A 25,580-nucleotide genomic window follows, 5' to 3' on the forward strand; every position below is an offset into this window, starting at 1 on the left:
CTATTCACTGCGTTATCCGACCACCCGTAAGCGGAACCCCCGGGATTTTGAGGATGGGATCCACCTGAATATTTAATGTAGAGGTACAGAAACGTTCAAAAACGTTCGTGATGTCAACAACTGTATGAATCACGGGCGACACATCGTACACACCGGAACCGGAAAATGTTGTTCACGCTCAATTGTCATAGATACCGCGGTACACAGAGCTGCTCTCTGAACAAGAGAAAAAAAAACCCGGAACGTCGTGTTACAGATGTCAACATACCATATAAGGATCTTGCACGACTGTAAGGTCACGTGATCTCTTACGAAACGTGATAAGGTGTGTCAAAATACTAAAGTTAAAGATATGTTAAAAGATATGTTCAAAGTTTAAAACATCATAGATAAACTTCTCATATCGGACAATAACAGTCCCACGACATCAAAGAAACTAATGCAGTTAATCTATTTAAGTGCTCCGTTAATGAAAACGATACCCGTTTTATAGATAAAAATTGATTCTCACTGGGATGTCCAGCTACAATATTGTATAATTATCTATCTCAACATGTGAGTGAGTGAACATAATACGATTTGGCTGCAGATGTTTACTGTCATCCTCCGTCTTAACTAGATACATGACACTAAAAAGTTTATAATTATGTGATAAACGAGTAACAGCCGTAACGGTGATATACTTAAAACTTTGTCGAAATGTGTTCGATTTTTTGTTTTCGTATATTTTGTCATTTGGTTTCGTTCTTTTAAAAATGTCTTAAAAGAATGAAAAGGTCCTATTTAAGGAAACTGCACATCGTGGCGTCTACATTTTCGTATGCGAAATATTCAAACCAAGTTCGAGCTGTTTAATCACTCAAAATTAAAGAACCTGTCTGGATATTTCCTTGGTATCGATTGGTTAAATATACTTGATGGTGAACAGTCATAATCAAACAGATCACAATCTGATCTAAATACGTCTCGGAGCTTGTGCAAGTCTACAAAGTCGACAGAGGCATACGCTTCAAACATGGCGTCTTTCTTGTGAACACGTGGTACTCTGTCCTTCAAACTATTAAACAATACTTGTAGTAACTGGTCCTTGCTGATATCATCACGTTCACTTCTTTTGATTGGATATTTAGTTTCCAAACTTATCAACCCGCGCAGTTGAAGCGCGCGCCACATCCGCTGCTGAGCCGTATGGAAACTCGGCACGCATTTGTGACGATCGACAAGGTCTCTTTTGTAGAAAAACAACAAATCCACGCTGTGTGAGAATTGATCTCTTACATATGCATCAATAAATTGATCTTGAAGTTTATCGCGCATCTTTGTATGACCTACAGTACGTATTAAAAACATAGTATCATTGTAGAATGTCGCCATCTTTCCTATGACGTCATACCGGATATGACATGGGCGACAGTGTTCTGTTATTGTTACAAAATGACTGTCCACTTTCTCCTGGCCGTGTGCATGGTTTACAACATATTTTACAAATTCTGCAAAAGTGACGTCATTTCCGCATCGTAAACTGCTAAACTCTGGAAACTTTCGATATTTACGAATAATACCTGTTCCTTTATCTATCCAGAAATTGATGTTCGGGGAAACAAATTTGTCGACATATGCCGAAAATATTCTTTCAAACGGATCTCGCGAGAACATAACGGATAATGAAGACGTCATCACGTGGTTGTATTCTCTCATAGTCTTGTTGTACATAGTATCGACAGTTCCTGGTATATAGGCGTCAAATGCCCGGATATCAAATGGGCTGGATTTGTGGGCGTCGTTGAGAATCTGTCGACAAAAAAAAACACAGAAAGGAAAATTTATTTGCTATGTATGTCAGGGTTGCACCATGACAGCAATTGTATCCTGACAAAAAAGGGTACCTTAACGTCATATTGTACCATGACAACCAAGTACCATGACAATAGACTTACAATGGTAACGATTGCTAATGGTAACGGCTGTACCATGACAACGAAGTACCATGACAATAGTCTTACAATTGCAATGATTTCTAATGGTAACGGCTGTACCATGACAACGATGTACCATGACAATAGACTTACAATGGCAATGATTGCAAATGGTAACGGCTGTACCATGACAACGAAGTACCATGACAATAGACTTACAATGGCAATGATTGCTAACGGTAACGGCTGTACCATGACAACGATGTACCACGACAATATACTTAAAATGGTAACGGCTGTACCATGACAACGATGTACAATGACAATAGTCTTACAATGGTAACGGCTGTACCATGACAACGAAGTACCACGACAATATACTTACAATGGTAACGGCTGTTCCATGACAACGATGTACCACGACAATATACTTACAATGGTAACGGCTGTTCCATGACAATGATGTACCACGACAATATACTTACAATGGTAACGGCTGTACCATGACAACGATGTACCACGACATTAGTCTTACAATGGTAACGGCTGTTCCATGTCAACGAAGTACCATGACAATAGACTTACAATGGCAATGATTGCTAATGGTAACGGCTGTACCATGACAACGATGTACCATGAAAATAGTCTTACAATGGTAACGGCTGTACCATGACAACGAAGTACCATGACAATAGTCTTACAATTGTAACGATTGCTAATGGTAACGGCTGTACCATGACGACGAAGTACCATGACAATATACTTACAATGGCAACGATTGCTTATGGTAACGGCTGTACCATGACAACGAAGTACCATGACAATAGTCTTACAACGGCAATGATTGCTAATGACAACGGCTGTACCATGACAACGGCTGTACCATGGCAACGGCTGTTCCATGACAACGGCTGTACCATGACAACGGCTGTACCATGACAACAGTGATACCAAAATAACGTCTGCATTTTGTCAACGGTTGTATACCCAATAACTGTACAACGACAAGAGGACCACTGCCATTACAACTGATATACCATGACAATTGGAGTGCCGTTATAATTGATGTAGGTTAACAGAAATAACAAAATAAGGCATCCACACGACAACAAAATACCACGACACAGATATACCAGGACCATGGGAGTGCCGTTATAAGGGATGTATGTTAACAGAAATAACAAAATAAGGCATACACACGACAACGAAATACCACGACACAGATATACCATGACCATGGGAGTGCCGTTATAATGGATGTATGTTAACAGAAATAACAAAATAAGGCATACACACGAAAACAAAATACCACGACACAGATATACCATGACCATGGAGCAAAACTATGACAACAACTATACCATGAGACCGAAAGCACTACTGTGACAACGGTGATACCATGACAACGGAAGCAAAACTGTGACAACGGCGATACCATGACAACGGAAGCAAAACTGTGACAACGGCGATACCATGACAACGGAAGCAAAACTGTGACAACGGCGATACCATGACAATGGAAGCAAAACTGTGACAACGGCGATACCATGAAAATGGAAGCACTACTGTGACAACGGCTATACCATGACAATGGAAGCAAAACTGTGACAATGGCGATACCATGAACGTATCTTTTCAGCTTAACAATAACGATTCAAATACCATGACAATGGCTATGGAATGACAGTGGAAGCATCATTACAACCTAGGTACAATGACAATGGCTATACGATTATAACAGAATCACCATGGCTAGAGTTTTACCATGACAACGGAAGTACTTTGACAATGAATAGCCATGACAACGGAAGTACTTTGACAATGAATAGCCATGACAACAGAAGTACTATGAATAGCCATGACAACGGAAGGACTATGAAATCGAAGTGCTATGACAGTAGCTATACTAGATAAAGGAAGTACCACAACAACCGTTTTACCATGACAACGGAAGTAGAATAACTTTCATTAAAACGGTAGTACCGTAATGATATTGGAACAATGACAATGGTTAAACAGAATTACAGGAGCACGTGTACAACTGTTGTACTAGTTAAGACAAAGACAGTGATATCACAGCAGTTGTACCATGTGACATTTTATCATGACTACGATTTCAAACGACTGTTTTGTATCATGTAACAACCGTTTTACCGTAACAACACGAGGCCAGTTCTCGAATTCCAGAGAGTAACCCCTGGAATTATAGAATGCACGTGACCGTGTATGTTGTGTTGTTTGTTAGTTAAAATCGATTCACAATCAGAAAACAGCTCAACTGTTTTTACCAAGAAAACCGCGTTCAATATTTTGCTTTTTATCTGTTGCTAATAAATGATTGATAATAAACAGAACCGCGGGCACTCACAGAAAAGAACCTCCGCCAAAACGTTAGTCCAACTTTCTCTATCCCACAGAAAACAAGATGGCGCCCTCTGTCGACCAGCAGATGCTGCCGGAACAACTCTTCCCCGTACATACTCGGTTTTGGTGGTAGTGACACACAGCTGTCAATCATTCTGTTTCTGCGCTTGACATAAGTTTGGGGAATCATGAATGCAAATGTCTTGTTTTCCAAATGTATCTGCAAAGAGAGGGATGTATAAAATGTAAGTTTGACATATCGTAGAATACCATATTCCGAAACCTAATGATGGTAGATACAAGTATATACCACTGATACAAGAAACAAGATACAGGATTTTTTTTTTAATTTAACGTCGCATATTTAAAACAATAAAACATTAGCACTGTAGTGCTATTCTTACGACAAACATGAAGTATAATAACAATCACATGCAGGTAATAATAAAGACTAGTTAATTGACAAACAAACATCACAGAGGCAATTAAACAGGTAATAACAAAGACTAGGTAAATGACAAACAAATATCACAGAGGCAATTAAACAGGTAAAACAAACACTAGTTAAATGACAAATAGCACAGAGACAATTAAACAGGTAATAACTAAGACTAGGTAAATGATAAACAAACATCATAGAGGCAATTAAACAGGTAATAACAAAGACTATTTAAATGACAAACAAATATCACAGAGACAATTAAACAGGTAAAACAAAGACTAGTTAAATGACAAACAAACATCACAGAGGCAATTAAACAGGTAAAACAAAGACTAGTTAAATGACAAACAAATATCACAGATGCAATTAAACAGGTAAAACAAAGACTAATTAAATGACAAACAAACATCACAGAGGCAATTAAACAGGAAATAACAAAGACTAGTTAAATGACAAACAAATACCACAGAGGCAATTTAACAGGTAATAACAAAGACTAGTTAAATGACAAACAAATACCACAGAGGCAATTTAACAGGTAATAACAAAGACTAGTTAAATGACAAGCAAACATCATAGAGGCAATTAAACAGGTAATAACAAACACTAGTTAAATGACAAACAAATATCACAGAGACAATTTAACAGGTAAAACAAAGACTAGTTAAATGCCAAACAAACATCACAGAGGCAATTAAACAGGTAAAACAAAGACTAGTTAAATGACAACCAAACATCACAGAGGCAATTAAACAGGTAATAACAAAGACTAGGTAAATGACAAACAAATATCACAGAGGCAATTAAACAGGTAATAACAAGGACTAGTTAAATGACAAACTAATATCACAGAGGCAATTTAACAGGTATTAACAAAGACTAGTTAAATGACACACAAATATCACAGAGGCAATTAAACAGGTAAAACAAAGACTAGTTAAATGACAAACAAACATCACAGAGGCAATTAAACAGGTAAAACAAAGACTAGTTAAATGACAAACAAACATCACAGAGGCAATTAAACAGGTAAAACAAAGACTAGTTAAATGACAAACAAACATCACAGAGGCAATTAAACAGGTAAAACAAAGACTAGTTAAATGACAAACAAACATCACAGAGGCAATTAAACAGGTAAAACAAAGACTAGTTAAATGACAAACAAACATCACAGAGGCAATTAAACAGGTAAAACAAAGACTAGTTAAATGACAAACAAACATCACAGAGGCAATTAAACAGGTAATAACAAAGACTAGTTAAATGACAAACAAATATCACAGAGGCAATTAAACAGGTAATAACAAAGACTAGTTAAATGACAAACAAATATCACAGAGGCAATTAAACAGGTAAAACAAAGACTAGTTAAATGACAAACAAACATCACAGAGGCAATTAAACAGGTAATAACAAAGACTAGTTAAATGACAAACAAATATCACAGAGGCAATTAAACAGGTAAAACAAAGACTAGTTAAATGACAAACAAACATCACAGAGGCAATTAAACAGGTAATAACAAAGACTAGTTAAATGACAAACAAATATCACAGAGGCAATTAAACAGGTAAAACAAAGACTAGTTAAATGACAAACAAACATCACAGAGGCAATTAAACAGGTAATAACAAAGACTAGTTAAATGACAAACAAATATCACAGAGGCAATTAAACAGGTAAAACAAAGACTAGTTAAATGACAAACAAACATCACAGAGGCAATTAAACAGGTAATAACAAAGACTAGTTAAATGACAAACAAATATCACAGAGGCAATTAAACAGGTAAAACAAAGACTAGTTAAATGACAAACAAACATCACAGAGGCAATTAAACAGGTAATAACAAAGACTAGTTAAATGACAAACAAATATCACAGAGGCAATTAAACAGGTAAAACAAAGACTAGTTAAATGACAAACAAACATCACAGAGGCAATTAAACAGGTAATAACAAAGACTAGTTAAATGACAAACAAATATCACAGAGGCAATTAAACAGGTAAAACAAAGACTAGTTAAATGACAAACAAACATCACAGAGGCAATTAAACAGGTAATAACAAAGACTAGTTAAATGACAAACAAATATCACAGAGGCAATTAAACAGGTAAAACAAAGACTAGTTAAATGACAAACAAACATCACAGAGGCAATTAAACAGGTAAAACAAAGACTAGTTAAATGACAAACAAATATTTATAAAACTACATTTAGTACTGAAAGCGTGTATGTTACACAAGTATTTCTTATTAAGGGTTAGAGCACCGTAACAGTGTAATATACATATATGCTAATATAGCAAAGCGTAAAAATTGACAGGATATAAAAAAAAACACTAATATAGTTTGTTTTGAAATAGGGACAATGGTGTCAGTTACCAATAAAGTTTAGAAGATCTATAATTTTATGTTAGCAGCATTTGATTAAAATGCGCCGCAAGATTTTTCAATTCAAGATATTTACAGGAAACAAATAAAGCTGACAAGACACACATGATAGTAAAAGGAGTAATAATGTGGACCGTAAAAGGGGGAGAACAGGACAAACTTATTACAATATACCACAGGTGCTTGACACACTTTTATATGATGTGAAAAATATATATACACATCATATAAAAGTGTGTCAAGCACCTGTGGTATATTTTAATTAAACCCCTTATTGTAAATACACAAGGAAGTTATGTCCCTGTGTTAACGATTGGTATTTAAAAACTAAAAAGTTCACAAACAATGTTTTTCCAATTCAGAAAATAAATTATAATGGACAGCGAATATTTATAGACTATTATCAGATTTAATGACCATATTTTTTTAAGTTTAAAAACAAAAAAGGTTCATGACCCCGACGTGATTTGAACACGCAACCTTCTGATCTGGAGTCAGACGCGCTACCGTTGCGCCACGGAGTCCACATATTAACATTGCCTAATCATTCATTCCATACATATCGTTATCTATTTAATTTACTACCTGTTTATACTTACATTACCGAATTGTTTGATATTTCTTCTCGGTATCCAGTCATCTACAACATAACGGGGACAATTAACGCCTCTCTATACAGACTATTTCATTATTTCGTAGGGCTGACGCAATCGAAAAGTTCAATTAATGTAACACTATTTTCGCTTTTAATTATCGTTTCATTGTTGGTTTATCCATATTTGAGTAGGTTTGGCTTGAATCAATAGACCCCATCCCATCCGAAAAACTTATCTTGAACGAGACTTCTACTAGTATATATGTACTTTCAAGAGTACTATTAGCCTTACTCAAGTCCGATATTTTGTTTTGTTTTAAGACGGAAGTTACCAGTCGATTCATGTTAACTATAATATTTTGAATGGAGGGTATGAAACAAAGGCTGATGTTGGACTTTATACTGTTTTACTGTGCATTAATTTGGCCCTTTTTTGTCAAACTCTCATTTCATGTCAAAATATTTTATTAAATCAATCAGATTTAATGGGAATTGGACAACAGATAAAGCCTATACAAGCCCTCTCTCCGAAGGTACATCTCAATCAATAGCAAATAATGAACTCTAAATATTTACATACATGCTTTAGGAACATAAGTATAAGATCAGTACCAATGATGATAGGAGACACCATACATACACACATACAATCAATCAGTCAATCAATCAATCAACTTTATTGCATTTTACTTCCAATTTACCAGGATCGAGCTGCAAATATCAAACAAACATTGATACTATATAATGGACAGCAAAAACTACATACTTATGCATTCTGCAAGCCTGCCTTCCTCAGTTCAAATGACTTTTTAATAAAGAGCCTTATTTCCTGCAAAAGCTGTGGGTCATTAGATGACAATAATAATATTAAATTTTGTAGATCAGGCAATGATGGGTTAATTTTAATTTTTTTGAGAAACGTAGTCCTGATATTTAAATTTATTTTGCATTTAAATATAAAATGTACTTCATCTTCTACAGTATTGCAGAATTTACATAGTCGGGATTGTCGAGTAATCTTTTTAGAACTACCAGCCTCAATTTCTAAATTGTGGTTGCTTAGTCTCAGCTTTGCCATCAATTTTCTATGTTCAAAGTTGGGTAACGATAGGTAGTGTTCCTCTGCATACTTTTTTTAAATTTTACTGTATAGAAATAACTTACTATTTTCGTCCAAACTATACAATTTTTCAAAAAAGTAAAATTCAAATTTAGCATGTATCGACTTTTTAAACAATAGTTTCCTTTTCCTTTTCTTGTTTGCAAAGAAAGGGTCGTGATGAAAGTCATAGTTAATATTATTATTCTTTTTTATTTGGGAAACATATGTAAACCATGTATATTTACTTTTAACGACTCCTTCACAAGTACATTTATATCATTTTGTGTAATCCTTGCCAAATAGTACAATGCTTGAGTATTCACAAAACAGTCCATGGTATACTGACCCAGTTCTGACCTCGATGTAACAACATTAACAGAGTATTTTCCAACTCCCAATGCCATTTTGCACAATTTGAGGTTGATTTGTTCAATAGGTGTTTTATCAAGTAGAGAAAATATGACTAAAGATGTATGGTTTAAATCTGCTCTTTTGCTTGCATTTACTATCTTTTGATAGTGGTCTGCATACCATACTTCAGAATTGTATGTTAATATTGGTCTTATTAAGGAATTATATAACTTCTTCCATAGCCAAATTGGCATATCAGCTATTTTATTTAGATATTGCCTAATTGCAAATAGAACTTTTTTACTTTTTTTGCACAAAGTTCTTTAACTGCTAACGTGAATACTGTTGTTACAAAGCGTTGTGCCTAAGTATTTCTATTCGGCAACTTGTTCAATTTCCTTTTTATTAAATAAAAACGGTTTTACTTTCTTGCTAGTTGTTTTGACACCGCGTCTAGATTGAAAAATCATTGCTTTAGTTTTAATATGAAAAGGCAAAGCCTTAAAAGAGCGAAGCTTTTGTTGATCTCTGATATTTACTGATTTAGAATGAGATAATACAGCTTTTAGAATGAGGAAAGATAAAATTTATTTAAATTCGGCTAGTCGAGGGATAACAATAAAACATAAACTCTGATGAGATTAAGACCGACATAACAATAGGGGAGATCGGGGCAAATTCGGCCCATCTTTATTAAAGTCCGTTCTTGGAAGTAGGGCAGCACGTCCGTTTTTGAACATTAATTAATTTTTACCTGTCGGCATTCGTGTAAGTTCGGCCCCATTGGAATCGGCTTAATTATGACGTTATAAAGAATGCAACGTTAGATTTTTCCTTGCCATTTTTTCATGTGGGTGATATCATAATTGGTGATATCATAATGGGTGATATCATAGTGAGTGATATCATAATGGGGTGACATCATAGTGGGTGATATCATAGTGGATGATATCATAGTGGGTGATATCATAGTGGGTGATATCATAATGGGTGATATCATAATGGGTGATATAATAATGGGTGATATAATAGTGGGTGATATCATAGTGGGTGATATCATAATGGTTGATATCACAATGGGTAATATAATAGTGGGTGATATCATAGTGGGTGATATCATAATTGGTGATATCATAGTGGGTGTTATCATAGTGGGTTACATCATAATTGGTGATATCATAGTGGGTAATATCATAGTGGGTGATATCATAGTGGGTGATATCATAGTGGGTGATATCATAGTGGGTGATATCATAGTGGGTGATATCATAGTGGGTGATATCATAGTGGGTGATATCATAGTGGGTGATATCATAGTGGGTGATATCATAGTGGGTGATATCATAATTGGTGATATCATAGTGGGTGATATCATAATGGTTGATATCATATTGGGTGATATCATAGTGGGTGATATAATAATGGGTGATATCATAATGGTTGATATCATAATGGTTGATATCATAGTGGGTGATATCATAATGGGTGATATCATAGTGGGTGATATCATAATTGGTGATATCATAGTGGGTGATATCATAATGGTTGATATCATAGTGGGTGATATCATAGTGGGTGATATAGTAATGGGTGATATCATAGTGGGTGATATCATAATGGGTGATATCATAGTGGGTGATATCATAATGGTTGATATCATAGTGGGTGATATCATAATTGGTGATATCATAGTGGGTGATATCATAGTGGGTGATATCATAATTGGTGATATCATAGTGGGTGATATCATAGTGGGTGATATCATAATTGGTAATATCATAATTGGTGATATCATAGTGGGTGATATCATAATGGTTGATATCATAGTGGGTGATATCATAGTGGGTGATATAATAATGGGTGATATCATAATGGGTGATTTCATAATTGGTGATATCATAGTGGGTGATATCGTAATGGTTGATATCATAGTGGGTGATAGCATAATGGTTGATATCATAGTGGGTGATATCATAGTGGGTGATATAATAATGGGTGATATCATAATGGTTGATATCATAATGGTTGATATCATAGTGGGTGATATCATAGTGGGTGATATCATAATGGTTGATATCATAATGGGTGATATCATAATGGGTGGTATAATAGTGGGTGATATCATAATGGTTGATATCATAGTTGGTGATATCATAGTGGGTGATATCATAGTGGGTGGATCAAATTTACTGTTTCATTAGTCTAGCCACTTGATTGGCAATTTCCCATGTGTTAATTTGTGCTCTGTTAATGCCACGGTTGTCCATCAAGGGGCGTTTTTCTCGATGGTCGCCTATCAGGGGGCGTCTCTCCCCACGATCGCCCATAAACAGGGGGCGTTCACTCTGTTCCCTCACTCCACTACGGTCACCTCGCGCATCGCCAATAAATAGGGGTCGTCGTTCACTCTGTTTCCTCGCTCCGCCACGGTTACCTCGCGCATCGCCCATAAACAGAAAGCGTTGTTTACTCATATCCCTCGCTCCGCCACGGTCACCTCGCGCATCGCCCATAAACAGAGGCCGTCGTTCACTCTGTTCCCTCGCTCCACCACGGTCACCTCGCGCATCGCCCATAAACAGAGGCCGGCGTTCACTCTGTTCCCTCGCTCCACCACGGCCACCTCGCGCATCGCCCATAAACAGAAAGCGTTGTTTACTCATATCCCTCGCTCCGCCACGGTCACCTCGCGCATCGCCAATAAATAGGGGCCGTCGTTCACTCTGTTTCCTCGCTCCGCCACGGTTACCTCGCGCATCGCCCATAAACAGGGTGTGTCGTTCCCTCTGTTCCCTCGCTCCACCACGGTCACCTCGGGCATCGTCCATAAACAGGGTGCGTCGTTCACTCTGTTCCCTCGCTCCGCCACCGTCACTCGCGCATTATTGAATCTGATAGGGTCTCGGTCAACCTCGCCCCTATCAGAGTATTGGTTACTATGGTCATAGAGCCGTAACCCAAGCATGTTGTCCATGTTTCGCACCAGTTTTGGAAATGATTTATTAGTTCCATCATGGAAATCGTGCTCCTGGTAATTGTATTGTGGGATGAATTGGAGATTTTTCTCCACACACATATCTTCTATTTCACAGTTAAGGTCCCTGCGTTTCTGCATGAACTTATGTATATCATCAACATTTTGATTTTGATTGTATCGAGCCAGGACACCACTAAGTAAGATTTAAGTGTCCGTTCCAGGTCCTTCACGTGTAATATGGATGAGCTGCTCCAACTCCTCAGTTACTGTTTCGGTCAGTTTTTCCTGCAGGTCGTTGGAGCCAACTTGGAATAGTACGGTGTCTGCTTCTTGCGCACCGCTTATGGTTTTGTCCTGGAGTGTGGTGATCCTGATCCGTTTTGCATTGTGCCGGTTGTACATTTTCTTCTTGTCCTGTCTGCTTATGATCGACGTCCCTATGATCCATACAGTATCGGTGTGGATATCCCTGGAGTCCCTGGACTCCATATGAGGTAACTTTGACTTTGACCCTGGTTCCGGCCTGTTTTCCTCCTGGTTGTGTGGCAACCTAGGCCTCTATTCCTTGTCCTCCATGGTGTGTTGGGAATTGTTTTTTGGATGATCATCATTGCTAGTTGTTGACATTTTTGCAATACCTGTATTTACGCCCACTTCTCTTGTCACTTTTTGTGTAATACCGGTGTTCACACCACTTCTCTTGTCACTTTTTGTGTAATACCGGTGTTCACACCCACTTATCGTGTCACTTTTTGTGTAATACCTGTGTTCGCACCCACTCATCCTGTCACTTTTTGTGTAATCCCGGTGTTCCCACCACTTCTCTTGTCCCTTTTTGTGTAATACCGGTGTTCACACCCACTTCTCCTGTTACTTTTTGTGTAATACCGGTGTTCACACCCTATTCTCTTGTCACTTTTTGTGTAATACCGGTGTTCCCACCCACTTATCCTGTCACTTTTTGTGTAATTCCGGTGTTCACACCCCTTCTCTTGTCACTTTTTGTGTAATTCCGGTGTTCACACCCCTTCTCTTGTCACTTTTTGTGTAATACCGGTGTTTACACCCACTTATCCTGTCACTTCCACTTCTCTTGTCACTTTTTGTGTAATACCCGTGTTCACCCCCACTTATCCTGTCACTTTTGTGTAATACCGGGGTTCACACCCACTTGTCCTGTCACTTTTGTGTAATACCGGTGTTCACACCCACTTCTCCTGTTACTTTTTGTGTAATACCGGTGTTCACACCCACTTCACATCCACTTATCCTGTCTCTTTTTGTGTAATACCGGTGTTCACCCCCGCTTATCCTGTCACTTTTTGTGTAATACCGGTATTTACACCCACTTATCGTGTCACTTTTTGTGTAATACCTGTGTTCACCCCCACTCATCCTGTCACTTTTTGTGTAATACCGGGGTTCACACCCACTTATCCTTTTGTGTAATACCGGTGTTCACACCCACTTATACTGTCACTTTTTGTGTAATACCGGTGTTTACACCCACTTATCCTGTCACTTCCACTTCTCTTGTCACTTTTTGTGTAATACCCGTGTTCACCCCCACTTATCCTGTCACTTTTGTGTAATACCGGTGTTCACACCCACTTATACTGTCACTTTTTGTGTAATACCGGTGTTTACACCCAGTTATCCTGTCACTTTTTGTGTAATACCTGTGTTTACACCCACTTATCGTGTCACTTTTTGTGTAATACCGGTGTTCACACCCGCTTATATGATCATCATTGCTAGTTGTTGACATTTTTGCAATACCTGTATTTACGCCCACTTCTCTTGTCACTTTTTGTGTAATTCCGGTGTTCACACCCCTTCTCTTGTCACTTTTTGTGTAATTCCGGTGTTCACACCCACTTCACATCCACTTATCCTGTCTCTTTTTGTGTAATACCGGTGTTCACACCCGCTTATCCTGTCTCTTTTTGTGTAATACCGGTGTTCACACCACTTCTCTTGTCACTTTTTGTGTAATCCCGGTGTTCACACCCACTTATCCTGTCACTTTATGTGTAATACCGGTGTTCACACCCGCTTATCCTGTCTCTTTTTGTGTAATACCGGTGTTCACACCCGCTTATATGATCATCATTGCTAGTTGTTGACATTTTTGCAATACCTGTATTTACGCCCACTTCTCTTGTCTCTTTTTGTGTAATACCGGTGTTCACACCCACTTCTCTGGTCACTTTTTGTGTAATACCGGTGTTCACACCACTTCTATTGTCACTTTTTGTGTAATACCGGTGTTTACACCCACTTATCCTGTCTTATCCTGTCACTTTTTGTGTAATACCTGTGTTCACACCCACTTATCCTGTCACTTTTTGAGTAATACCGGTGTTCACACCCACTTCTCTTGTAACTTTTTTTGGGTAATACCGGTGTTCACACCCACTTTTCCTGTCGCTTTTTGTGTAAAACCGGTGTTCACACCCACTTCTCTTGTAACTTTTTTTGGGTAATACCGGTGTTCACACCCACTTATCCTGTCTCTTTTGTGTAATACCGGTGTTCACACCCACTTCTCTTGTCACTTTTTGTGTCAGACCGGTGTTCACACCCACTTATCCTGTCACTTTTTATGTAATACAGGTGTTTACACCCACTTATCCTGTCACTTTTTGTGTAATTCCGGTGTTCACACCCCTTCTCTTGTCACTTTTTGTGTAATTCCGGTGTTCACACCCACTTCTCTTGTAACTTTTTTTGTGTAATACCGGTGTTCACACCCACTTATATTGTCACTTTTTGTGTAATACCGGTGTTCACGCCCACTTCTCTTGTCACTTTTTGTGTAATTCCGGTGTTCACACCCACTTCTCTTGTAACTTTTTTTGTGTAATACCGGTGTTCACTTCTCTTGTCACTTTCTGTGTAATACCGGTGTTCACACCCACTTATCCTTTTGTGTAATACCGGTGTTCACACCCACTTCTCACACCCACTTCTCTTGTCACTTTTTTGTGTAATACCGCCCCCCACACCCACTTATCCTGTCACTTTTTGTGTATATTTACGCCCACTTCTCTTGTCACTTTTTGTGAAATACCGGTGTTCACACCCACTTCTCTTGTCACTTTTTTGTGTAATACCGCCCCCCACACCCACTTATCCTGTCACTTTTTGTGTACTACCGGTGTTCACACCCGCTTATCCTGTCACTTTTTGTGTAATACCTGTGTTTACACCCACTTATCGTGTCACTTTTTGTGTAATACCTGTGTTCACACCCACTCATCCTGTCACTTTTTGTGTAATACCGGTGTTCACACCCACTTTTCCTGTCACTTTTTGTGTAAAACCGGTGTTCACACCCACTTCTCTTGTAACTTTTTTTGTGTAATACCGGTGTTCACACCCACTTATCCTGTCACTTTTTGTGTAATACCGGTGTTCACACCCACTTCTCTTGTCACTTTTTGTGTAATACCGGTGTTCACACCCACTTCTCTTGTCACTTTTTGTGTAATACCGGTGTTCACACCCACTTCTCTTGTCACTTTTTGTGTAATACCGGTGTTCACACCCACTTCTCTTGTCACTTTTTGTGTAATACCGGTGTTCACACCCACTTCTCTTGTCACTTTTTGTGTAATACCGGTGTTCACACCCACTTCTCTTGTCACTTTTTGTGTAATACCGGTGTTCACACCCACTTCTCTTGTCACTTTTTGTGTAATACCGGTGTTCACACCCACTTCTCTTGTCACTTTTTGTGTAATACCGGTGTTCACACCCACTTCTCTTGTCACTTTTTGTGTAATACCGGTGTTCACACCCACTTCTCTTGTCACTTTTTGTGTAATACCGGTGTTCACACCCACTTCTCTTGTCACTTTTTGTGTAATACCGGTGTTCACACCCACTTCTCTTGTCACTTTTTGTGTAATACCGGTGTTCACACCCACTTCTCTTGTCACTTTTTGTGTAATACCGGTGTTCACACCCACTTCTCTTGTCACTTTTTGTGTAATACCGGTGTTCACACCCACTTCTCTTGTCACTTTTTGTGTAATACCGGTGTTCACACCCACTTCTCTTGTCACTTTTTGTGTAATACCGGTGTTCACACCCACTTCTCTTGTCATTTTTGGAACCTCCTGTTGTCTGTTCTGAACACTTAACTTTAGAGTCAGTTCACCTACATGTTTGGCCATATCACTCAGTGCCTTAGATATGTGTTGAACATCTTCACGCAGACTGATGTTTTGTTGTATAATTTCACTTTCTAAATGATGACCGAGCTTTAATAACTCCCCATCAACACCTTGGCCCACTGAAGTTTCACTGATAGTCTGTGTGGATGTCTCATTCTGTCAACGCTCAACTGCCTGAACTGGTAGGGGAGGCTGTTTAAATTATCTGACCTCAAGTACATGTTTCAAATGTGTCTCATTAATATCACCACTTTCTTCCTCGTGTAAACTACTGTTCTGAAAGATAACTTATTCGTCACTTTCACTGTCAACATACTCATCACGTTCGAGACTGCGAGCACCCGTCAATGTCGTAAGAGTTACCTCCCTTCCAACACTGTTCAATGTTTTCAACAGCAGACTTTAGACATGTGTCACATTACCCTGTACCATACATGCGTTCCCAGTGTAATATAGTGATAAGTATAGCAGCTTTTTATCCCCGCACTTGATTTGAGTTATTGATTTAAAAAGGTTGGGATCGATGACTGGGTTGAATGCCCTATTCTCGTCACGAATGGTTAGGACTTGAAGGTTCACATCGTAATCACTCCAGTTAACATCCAAATTGTCAAAAGCACCTAGAATATTATAGTATCTTATAAGGAGTAGTCTCCTCCAGAAAAGGAAACTGTCAGAGTTGGTATCGAAAGAAAGTTGTTTTGGGTCAATTTTAACGTCGACAACGTGGTTAGTCATCGGTGGCTGGCTTTCTTTTCTGGGCTTTGAATTACTCATCTTACCCAGTTTATATGGAATGTTTATCGTTTTGGTGTGGAATTTGCACACATGTTACCAATCATATAGCATTAGGTTTAGCTTAAAGTCCCACTTACATGTTGTTTAGTTCAGCAGTTTTCTTTTTCCACCATCTTGCATGAATTGCTTTCAGGTGCGTTCCATACATACATACATACATACATACATGCACGCACGCACGCACGCACGCACGCACGCACGTACACATACATACATACATACACACATACATGCATACATACATACATCCATACATACATGCACGCACGCACGCATGCACATACATACACACATACATGCACGCACATACATACATACACGCATGCATATGTACATACTTGCATGCGTGCATACATACACATAAACATATATACATACATACATACATACATACATACATACATACATACATACATACATACATACATAACATTCAAAATCTGTTTGTTGATTCTATATTTCTCTGAACAAAAACACAAATAGCAGAATTAAGATCTTCACTAAGGAAACTACTTCCTGAAGTAAATATATTAATATTTAACCATAGATGTTCATAAATGTTTAGGTCCAAGTTTAAGTGTAAATTTATATGTGTGTCAAGCTGTAAATGTGACAGAGATATAAACATATTTTGTCTTTGAGTCATATATCTAGGGTCATGCAGAAAGAAGTGACCCACATCTTCATTATTGTAACCACATACATGTATACAGGAGAGATTATTAGTAAGATGGTCTCTAAAGAGATCAGAGTTCAACTGACTTGCACGATTTCGAAGTTGACATAATATTTTGTTAAAAGATCTAGTCCCTTCATATTTAAAAATCTTAGTACATATATCTTCATTATTTTGGGGTATGGCATGATGAACAAGCTGTTTTTGAGTTTACAAATAGATCTCAGATTATAATAGTTACATTCAGGTATATTCCACCAAGACATTATGCTGGGGAAAAAACCTGTTAAAATTTGCATTAGATCTACAAATTGGTGGTTCAAATATACGTTAATGTCGGACATGATTGGTCATAGCTTCATTGCTGACTCTCATGGTGTAATCACAATTCTATCTATACATAATTTGTTCTCAGACATCAATTAAAAGGCTCTATCCAAAAGTCTATCATTATTTTTATATTATTTATCGCAAATCACAAGTCCCCAATGGTACCAACGAGAGGACTGTAGGTATGCACTCCGTCCATTAGTTCCTCCGTCGTCCGTCCATCCTTCAGTGCGTGTTCGGAACTTATACATGTATTGTCAATAACCATGTATGCTGTATGTGAAAGTCTGCAAGATGGCAAAGTGTCTCAAACTGAAATCAGACTCCATGGATATCCAGAGTTATGGCCCTTTTTACACGGTTTGCCACTTTGTCAGGGCCAATTTTCATTTAAAATCTAAACTCCGATCGCCAAATAATGTATGTGTGTACCTCCTGGGACGGTAGAATGTCGCGACTCAAATCGGATACCTTGTCCCAACATAACACAGAGTAAGACATTTGTTCATGTTTTATAGAGACGTTTGTCCGGAGTTGGGGATTTTGGATTGCTCTACGTTTGGCTGTTCTAGAGCAAACAAAGATAATTGATAAAAGGATTACATTTAGTGTATTTTGAAGCGTGGGTCCGTTGAAGTAACTTAATTGCGGTATTACAGTGAGATAGCACTATAAAGTCGGCATCAGATCCGCGCTATCACAAAGAGGCAAGCACACTAACACGTACACGTTTACTTACACAAAACACATGAAGATACTTTCTTAAATGGCCATAGCTGTTGATAAGACGTTAAACAAAATAAAACCAAATCTTTGTTGCGGGACAGAATGACATAATTTTTCTACAAAGTATGGCCAGCAGGAGATTTATATCATGTTATGATAATGAGTGACATATTGAAGTTGACATTGGCTAGGAAGCAATGATGGCTATCTTTATAAATAGCGTGTACTCTTATTCCGAAGAATAATCGTAACCTCACTTACCTGAAAAATGAATCTCGTGTCTGTCAAAAATTTGGAATGAGGCTTGAACAACAATGTACAGCACGCATGACGTCAGCGTCGCGGTGACGGCTAACTTGAGGCGACGTTTGCGTCTGACAATGGACCCCATATCGTCATCACGAGAAGACGGGTCTGTGGGATGGAATTTGTAGGGAAGAAAACATGCCATCAGTACGCAACGATTATGAAGTACATATATGGAACTCTCATAGTTATGAAGTAAACAACCTGAAAAACGTGAAAAACGTGACAATTTAATAAACTGAAAATACACATTTAATATGTTACATTCATAATTTTGTGACGTGATGACCTCACAAACAGTCTGACTTTATCATGTTTGCCACGACAAGCATTCTCGTCAGTCAACGATGACGTACGTTAACTTGCACATGAGAGTCCGAATAGGAGGAGAAGGGAAAATACCAATCCGGAGCCGTCGGCACTTTCCGTAAACGAGTATTTTCTCGTACACGGAAAATGCCGACGGTTCCCGATTGTGAAAACACCAGTCAAATTTGCTGAAGTTTTGTTTCGAACAGTAAAATGACGAATTGCAAAAAAAAAAAACACCCAAAAAACCCGCCGAAAATACGGGAAAAATCAATAATAATTAAATGTCCAGTATAGGATACAAAAGAATGTAAGCCTGTTTTCTCAGCTCACGACTTTTAAATGAAATTGTCAATTTCCTACAAGAGCTGTGGGCTATGAGCTGACGAAAATAATTTCTAATTGTGTAGTTTGGTCAAAGGATGGACTTGTTTACTTTTTTGAACAAGGGGGTTATTAGAAACATTGTTTTCGCGGCAAGACTTTGTTTTACATTAAAAATGAGTTTCATTTTCGAACGTTTTACAATTTTTTTATCGACGAAGTTGCCGCGTAATGTTTGTATTACTATTACCATCTAAACTATTCATATCAAAATAAGCTTCAAATTTTGTATGGATTGAAAAAAATCTACAAGGTTTCTTAGTGACGATTTTTTCCCGTTTATATCATGTTGTATACTAGATTACTTCTTTGATACTTTGTTTGTGCACCTTACAGGGTCAGATATATCTGAACATCTACCTCGCCATCTCATCTTTACCTTCGTAAACGGAAACGTAAGTACAACAACACATTTTCATTTTGCGGAGTTAATCTGTATTGTGTGAACGGATTTAAGAGGAAAACTGTCATTGCTAGAGTGTAAACTAAATATTAGTTTTCCAATTATCAATATAAGTAAAAGTTTGACAAAGCCACATTAAGTCTAGCTCTAGTCCGAAAGTCGGGGACTTACAATAATCTAACATAACTGATTTCACTTAGGCCCCCTTTTTATTACTGTAAACACAATCTCTCTGACTCTTTTGGATAACATATTTTCTCTACACACCTTGCTACAAATTTTTGTGTTGTCTCCGTCGATAGAATAACGAGCCATCGCTATATAACGAACTATCTCGGGAGTAGCGGGGTAAATAACGAACTATCCCGGGAGTAGCGGGGTAAATAACGAACAATCCCGGGAGTAGCGGGGTAAATAATGAACTATCCCGGGAGTACCGGGGTTAATAACGAACTATCTCGGGAGTAGCGGGGTAAATAACGAACTATCCCGGGAGTAGCGGGGTAAATAACGAACTATCCCGGGAGTAGCGGGGTTAATAACGAACTATCCCGGGAGTAGCGGGGTAAATAACGAACTATCCCGGGAGTAGCAGGGTAAATAACGAACTATCCCGGGAATAGCGGGGTAAATAACGAACTATCCCGGGAGTAGCGGGGTAAATAACGAACTATCCCGGGAATAGCAGGGTAAATAACGAACTATCCCGGAAGTACCGGGGTAAATAACGAACTATCCCGGGAGTAGCGGGGAAAATAACGAACTATCCCGGGAGTAGCGGGGTAAATAACGAACTATCCCGGGAGTAGCGGGGTAAATAACGAACTATCCCGGGAGTAGCGGGGTAAATAACGAACTATCCCGGGAGTAGCGGGGTAAATAACGAACTATCCCGGGAGTAGCGGGGTAAATAACGAACTATCCCGGGAGTAGCGGGGTAAATAACGAACTATCCCGGGAGTAGCGGGGTAAATAACGAACTATCCCGGGAGTAGCGGGGTAAATAACGAACTATCCCGGGAGTAGCGGGGTAAATAACGAACTATCCCGGGAGTAGCGGGGTAAATAACGAACTATCCCGGGAGTAGCGGGGTAAATAACGAACTATCCCGGGAGTAGCGGGGTAAATAACGAACTATCCCGGGAGTAGCGGGGTAAATAACGAACTATCCCGGGAGTAGCGGGGTAAATAACGAACTATCCCGGGAGTAGCGGGGTAAATAACGAACTATCCCGGGAGTAGCGGGGTAAATAACGAACTATCCCGGGAGTAGCGGGGTAAATAACGAACTATCCCGGGAGTAGCGGGGTAAATAACGAACTATCCCGGGAGTAGCGGGGTAAATAACGAACTATCCCGGGAGTAGCGGGGTAAATAACGAACTATCCCGGGAGTAGCGGGGTAAATAACGAACTATCCCGGGAGTAGCGGGGTAAATAACGAACTATCCCGGGAGTAGCGGGGTAAATAACGAACTATCCCGGGAGTAGCGGGGTAAATAACGAACTATCCCGGGAGTAGCGGGGTAAATAACGAACTATCCCGGGAGTAGCGGGGTAAATAACGAACTATCCCGGGAGTAGCGGGGTAAATAACGAACTATCCCGGGAGTAGCGGGGTAAATAACGAACTATCCCGGGAGTAGCGGGGTAAATAACGAACTATCCCGGGAGTAGCGGGGTAAATAACGAACTATCCCGGGAGTAGCGGGGTAAATAACGAACTATCCCGGGAGTAGCGGGGTAAATAACGAACTATCCCGGGAGTAGCGGGGTAAATAACGAACTATCCCGGGAGTAGCGGGGTAAATAACGAACTATCCCGGGAGTAGCGGGGTAAATAACGAACTATCCCGGGAGTAGCGGGGTAAATAACGAACTATCCCGGGAGTAGCGGGGTAAATAACGAACTATCCCGGGAGTAGCGGGGTAAATAACGAACTATCCCGGGAGTAGCGGGGTAAATAACGAACTATCCCGGGAGTAGCGGGGTAAATAACGAACTATCCCGGGAGTAGCGGGGTAAATAACGAACTATCCCGGGAGTAGCGGGGTAAATAACGAACTATCCCGGGAGTAGCGGGGTAAATAACGAACTATCCCGGGAGTAGCGGGGTAAATAACGAACTATCCCGGGAGTAGCGGGGTAAATAACGAACTATCCCGGGAGTAGCGGGGTAAATAACGAACTATCCCGGGAGTAGCGGGGTAAATAACGAACTATCCCGGGAGTAGCGGGGTAAATAACGAACTATCCCGGGAGTAGCGGGGTAAATAACGAACTATCCCGGGAGTAGCGGGGTAAATAACGAACTATCCCGGGAGTAGCGGGGTAAATAACGAACTATCCCGGGAGTAGCGGGGTAAATAACGAACTATCCCGGGAGTAGCGGGGTAAATAACGAACTATCCCGGGAGTAGCGGGGTAAATAACGAACTATCCCGGGAGTAGCGGGGTAAATAACGAACTATCCCGGGAGTAGCGGGGTAAATAACGAACTATCCCGGGAGTAGCGGGGTAAATAACGAACTATCCCGGGAGTAGCGGGGTAAATAACGAACTATCCCGGGAGTAGCGGGGTAAATAACGAACTATCCCGGGAGTAGCGGGGTAAATAACGAACTATCCCGGGAGTAGCGGGGTAAATAACGAACTATCCCGGGAGTAGCGGGGTAAATAACGAACTATCCCGGGAGTAGCGGGGTAAATAACGAACTATCCCGGGAGTAGCGGGGTAAATAACGAACTATCCCGGGAGTAGCGGGGTAAATAACGAACTATCCCGGGAGTAGCGGGGTAAATAACGAACTATCCCGGGAGTAGCGGGGTAAATAACGAACTATCCCGGGAGTAGCGGGGTAAATAACGAACTATCCCGGGAGTAGCGGGGTAAATAACGAACTATCCCGGGAGTAGCGGGGTAAATAACGAACTATCCCGGGAGTAGCGGGGTAAATAACGAACTATCCCGGGAGTAGCGGGGTAAATAACGAACTATCCCGGGAGTAGCGGGGTAAATAACGAACTATCCCGGGAGTAGCGGGGTAAATAACGAACTATCCCGGGAGTAGCGGGGTAAATAACGAACTATCCCGGGAGTAGCGGGGTAAATAACGAACTATCCCGGGAGTAGCGGGGTAAATAACGAACTATCCCGGGAGTAGCGGGGTAAATAACGAACTATCCCGGGAGTAGCGGGGTAAATAACGAACTATCCCGGGAGTAGCGGGGTAAATAACGAACTATCCCGGGAGTAGCGGGGTAAATAACGAACTATCCCGGGAGTAGCGGGGTAAATAACGAGCTATCCCGGGAGAAGCGGGGTAAATAACGAATTATCCCGGGAGTAGCGGGGTAAATAACGAACTATCCCGGAAGTACCGGGGTAAATAACGAACTATCCGGGGAGTAGCGGGGTAAATAACGAACTATCCCGGGAGTGGCGGGGTAAATAACGAATTATACCGGGAGTAGCGGGGTATATAACGAACTATCCCGGGACTAGCGGGGTAAATAACGATCTATCCCGAGAGAAGCGGGGAAAATAACGAACTATCCCGAGAGAAGCGGGGTAAATGACGAACTATCCCGGAAGTAGAGGGGTAAATAAAGAACTATCCCGGAAGTAGAGGGGTAAATAAAGAACTATCCCGGAAGTACTGGGGTAAATAACGAACTACCCCGGAAGTACCGGGGTTAATAACGAACTATCCCGAGAGAAGCGGGGTAAATAACGAACGATCCCGGGAGTAGCGGGGTAGATAACGAACTATCCCGGGAATAGCGGGGTAAATAACGAACTATCCCGAGAGAAGCGGGGTAAATAACGAACTATCCCGGAAGTAGCGGGGTAAATAACGAACTATCCCGGGAGTAGCGGGGTAAATAACGAACTATCCCGGGAATAGCGGGGTAAATAACGAACTATCCAGGGAATTGCGGGGTAAATAACGAGCTATCCCGGGAGTAGCGGGATAAATAACGAACTATCCCGGGAGTAGTGGGGTAAATAACGAGCTATCCCGGGAGTAGCGGGGTAAATAAATTAAATTAAGTGATCACTCGTCTTGTTGTTTACTCTTAACAATAGTAGATAGAAGATTAGTCCCGTGTCGTTTTTAGTTCGTTTCAGTAATAATTGAAAAAGGCAATCTGTTAAAACGCTTATTTCGTATAATATGTAAACGTTTTATAAACTGCCAATCGATTTTTTATTATTATTTTAAAAGCGCAAATCTAAATAAAATGTAAGCTTATTATGAACTATCAAATGACACAACGTAAAGATATTAGAAAGTGCAGTATACACTGTAAAATAAAGTAACCAGGTGAAAAAATTATACAAATGAAAAGGAAATAAGGGGAAAATATGACAACCTACCTCACATGTATAGTAATCCAATCCAACTGAACGTAATCCCGAAGATCCTTTGTGTATAGAGATGAGTCCTGTCAGCACATTATAATGTATGTCCCTATTTGTGTAGTACAGCCTACATTTATATACTGTTAGCTCCGAGATTGATCGTTCCCCACTAGGTTCAATGTTCCTTAGCTTAACGATACACCAAGAGAAAAAAAAATCATTTTACAAAACACAATTGCGATTGTCATTATTGTATCTTGCTTTTCCCCCAAATGATGATTATTGTCAATCCAAGATCGTAAATGTATACTTTTGAATTTTTAATTATTCAGCTAATATTAGTTTATTTAAATTTGTCCTAAGTTGACAATGGGATCGCACAATTTCGTGATGGCTGTTTGTATCGCCGACAGAAAGTTAGGGAAACTTAAGACGGAAAAAAGATGACACACACAGAAAGATTAAAACAGACAATAGATCATCGATTAAAACGAACCAGCTGTCTCAAAATCCACAATCATCGGTCTATATAGTATATATTGTATAGAACATGTGCGACTGGCTTTGGAAAGGAGCTCTTATAATTGATCAAATCAAATACGCTTTGTTATTTTAAGGAGCTGCGGGAAAACAATGGGAATAAACAGAAAGAGAAATCGATATGAAACCTATAAACAAACTTGAATACTTCAATCCCCCGGTTGCTCCTTAACGATTTCACTTTCCTGATGTGACTACAGCTTTGATAGTTCTGTGAAAATAAACCATACCCAGGTGAACTCTTACGAAAATTTAAAGATACTGATGCATTCGAACCTCGTATCTCCAATTATTAGACCGTCTCTCTAACTAGTTCTTGCGCTACAGTAGTAGCCAAATCGAAACTAATGGGAGGTAACTGTAAGTTTGAAAAACTTCATTGGAACTCTCTAGTGTTTTGCGTGCAGTAGGACAT

The 25,580-nt window shown here is 39.6% G+C and overlaps 1 protein-coding gene and 1 non-coding gene across 2 annotated transcripts; both read right to left on the reverse strand.

The window, feature by feature from the left end:
- Positions 1–183: 183 nt before the first annotated feature.
- Positions 184–24,737, reverse strand: LOC110452707 (carbohydrate sulfotransferase 11-like). The gene is made up of 5 exons (XM_021501361.1): positions 24,641–24,737; positions 19,118–19,270; positions 7,720–7,760; positions 4,285–4,500; positions 184–1,791 (listed from the first exon to the last, which is right to left on the reverse strand). The coding sequence occupies exons 2-5, from the start codon at positions 19,245–19,247 to the stop codon at positions 856–858; spliced, it is 1,323 nt and encodes a 440-aa protein (XP_021357036.1). The 5' UTR covers positions 19,248–19,270; positions 24,641–24,737; the 3' UTR covers positions 184–855.
- Positions 7,573–7,644, reverse strand: Trnaw-cca. The gene has a single exon. It is a non-coding gene; the product is annotated as a tRNA-Trp (tRNA).
- Positions 24,738–25,580: the final 843 nt, after the last annotated feature.

The sequence above is a fragment of the Mizuhopecten yessoensis genome, unplaced genomic scaffold (genome assembly GCF_002113885.1).
Source record: "Mizuhopecten yessoensis strain PY_sf001 unplaced genomic scaffold, ASM211388v2 scaffold6823, whole genome shotgun sequence".
In the NCBI taxonomy this organism is placed as follows: domain Eukaryota; kingdom Metazoa; phylum Mollusca; class Bivalvia; order Pectinida; family Pectinidae; genus Mizuhopecten; species Mizuhopecten yessoensis.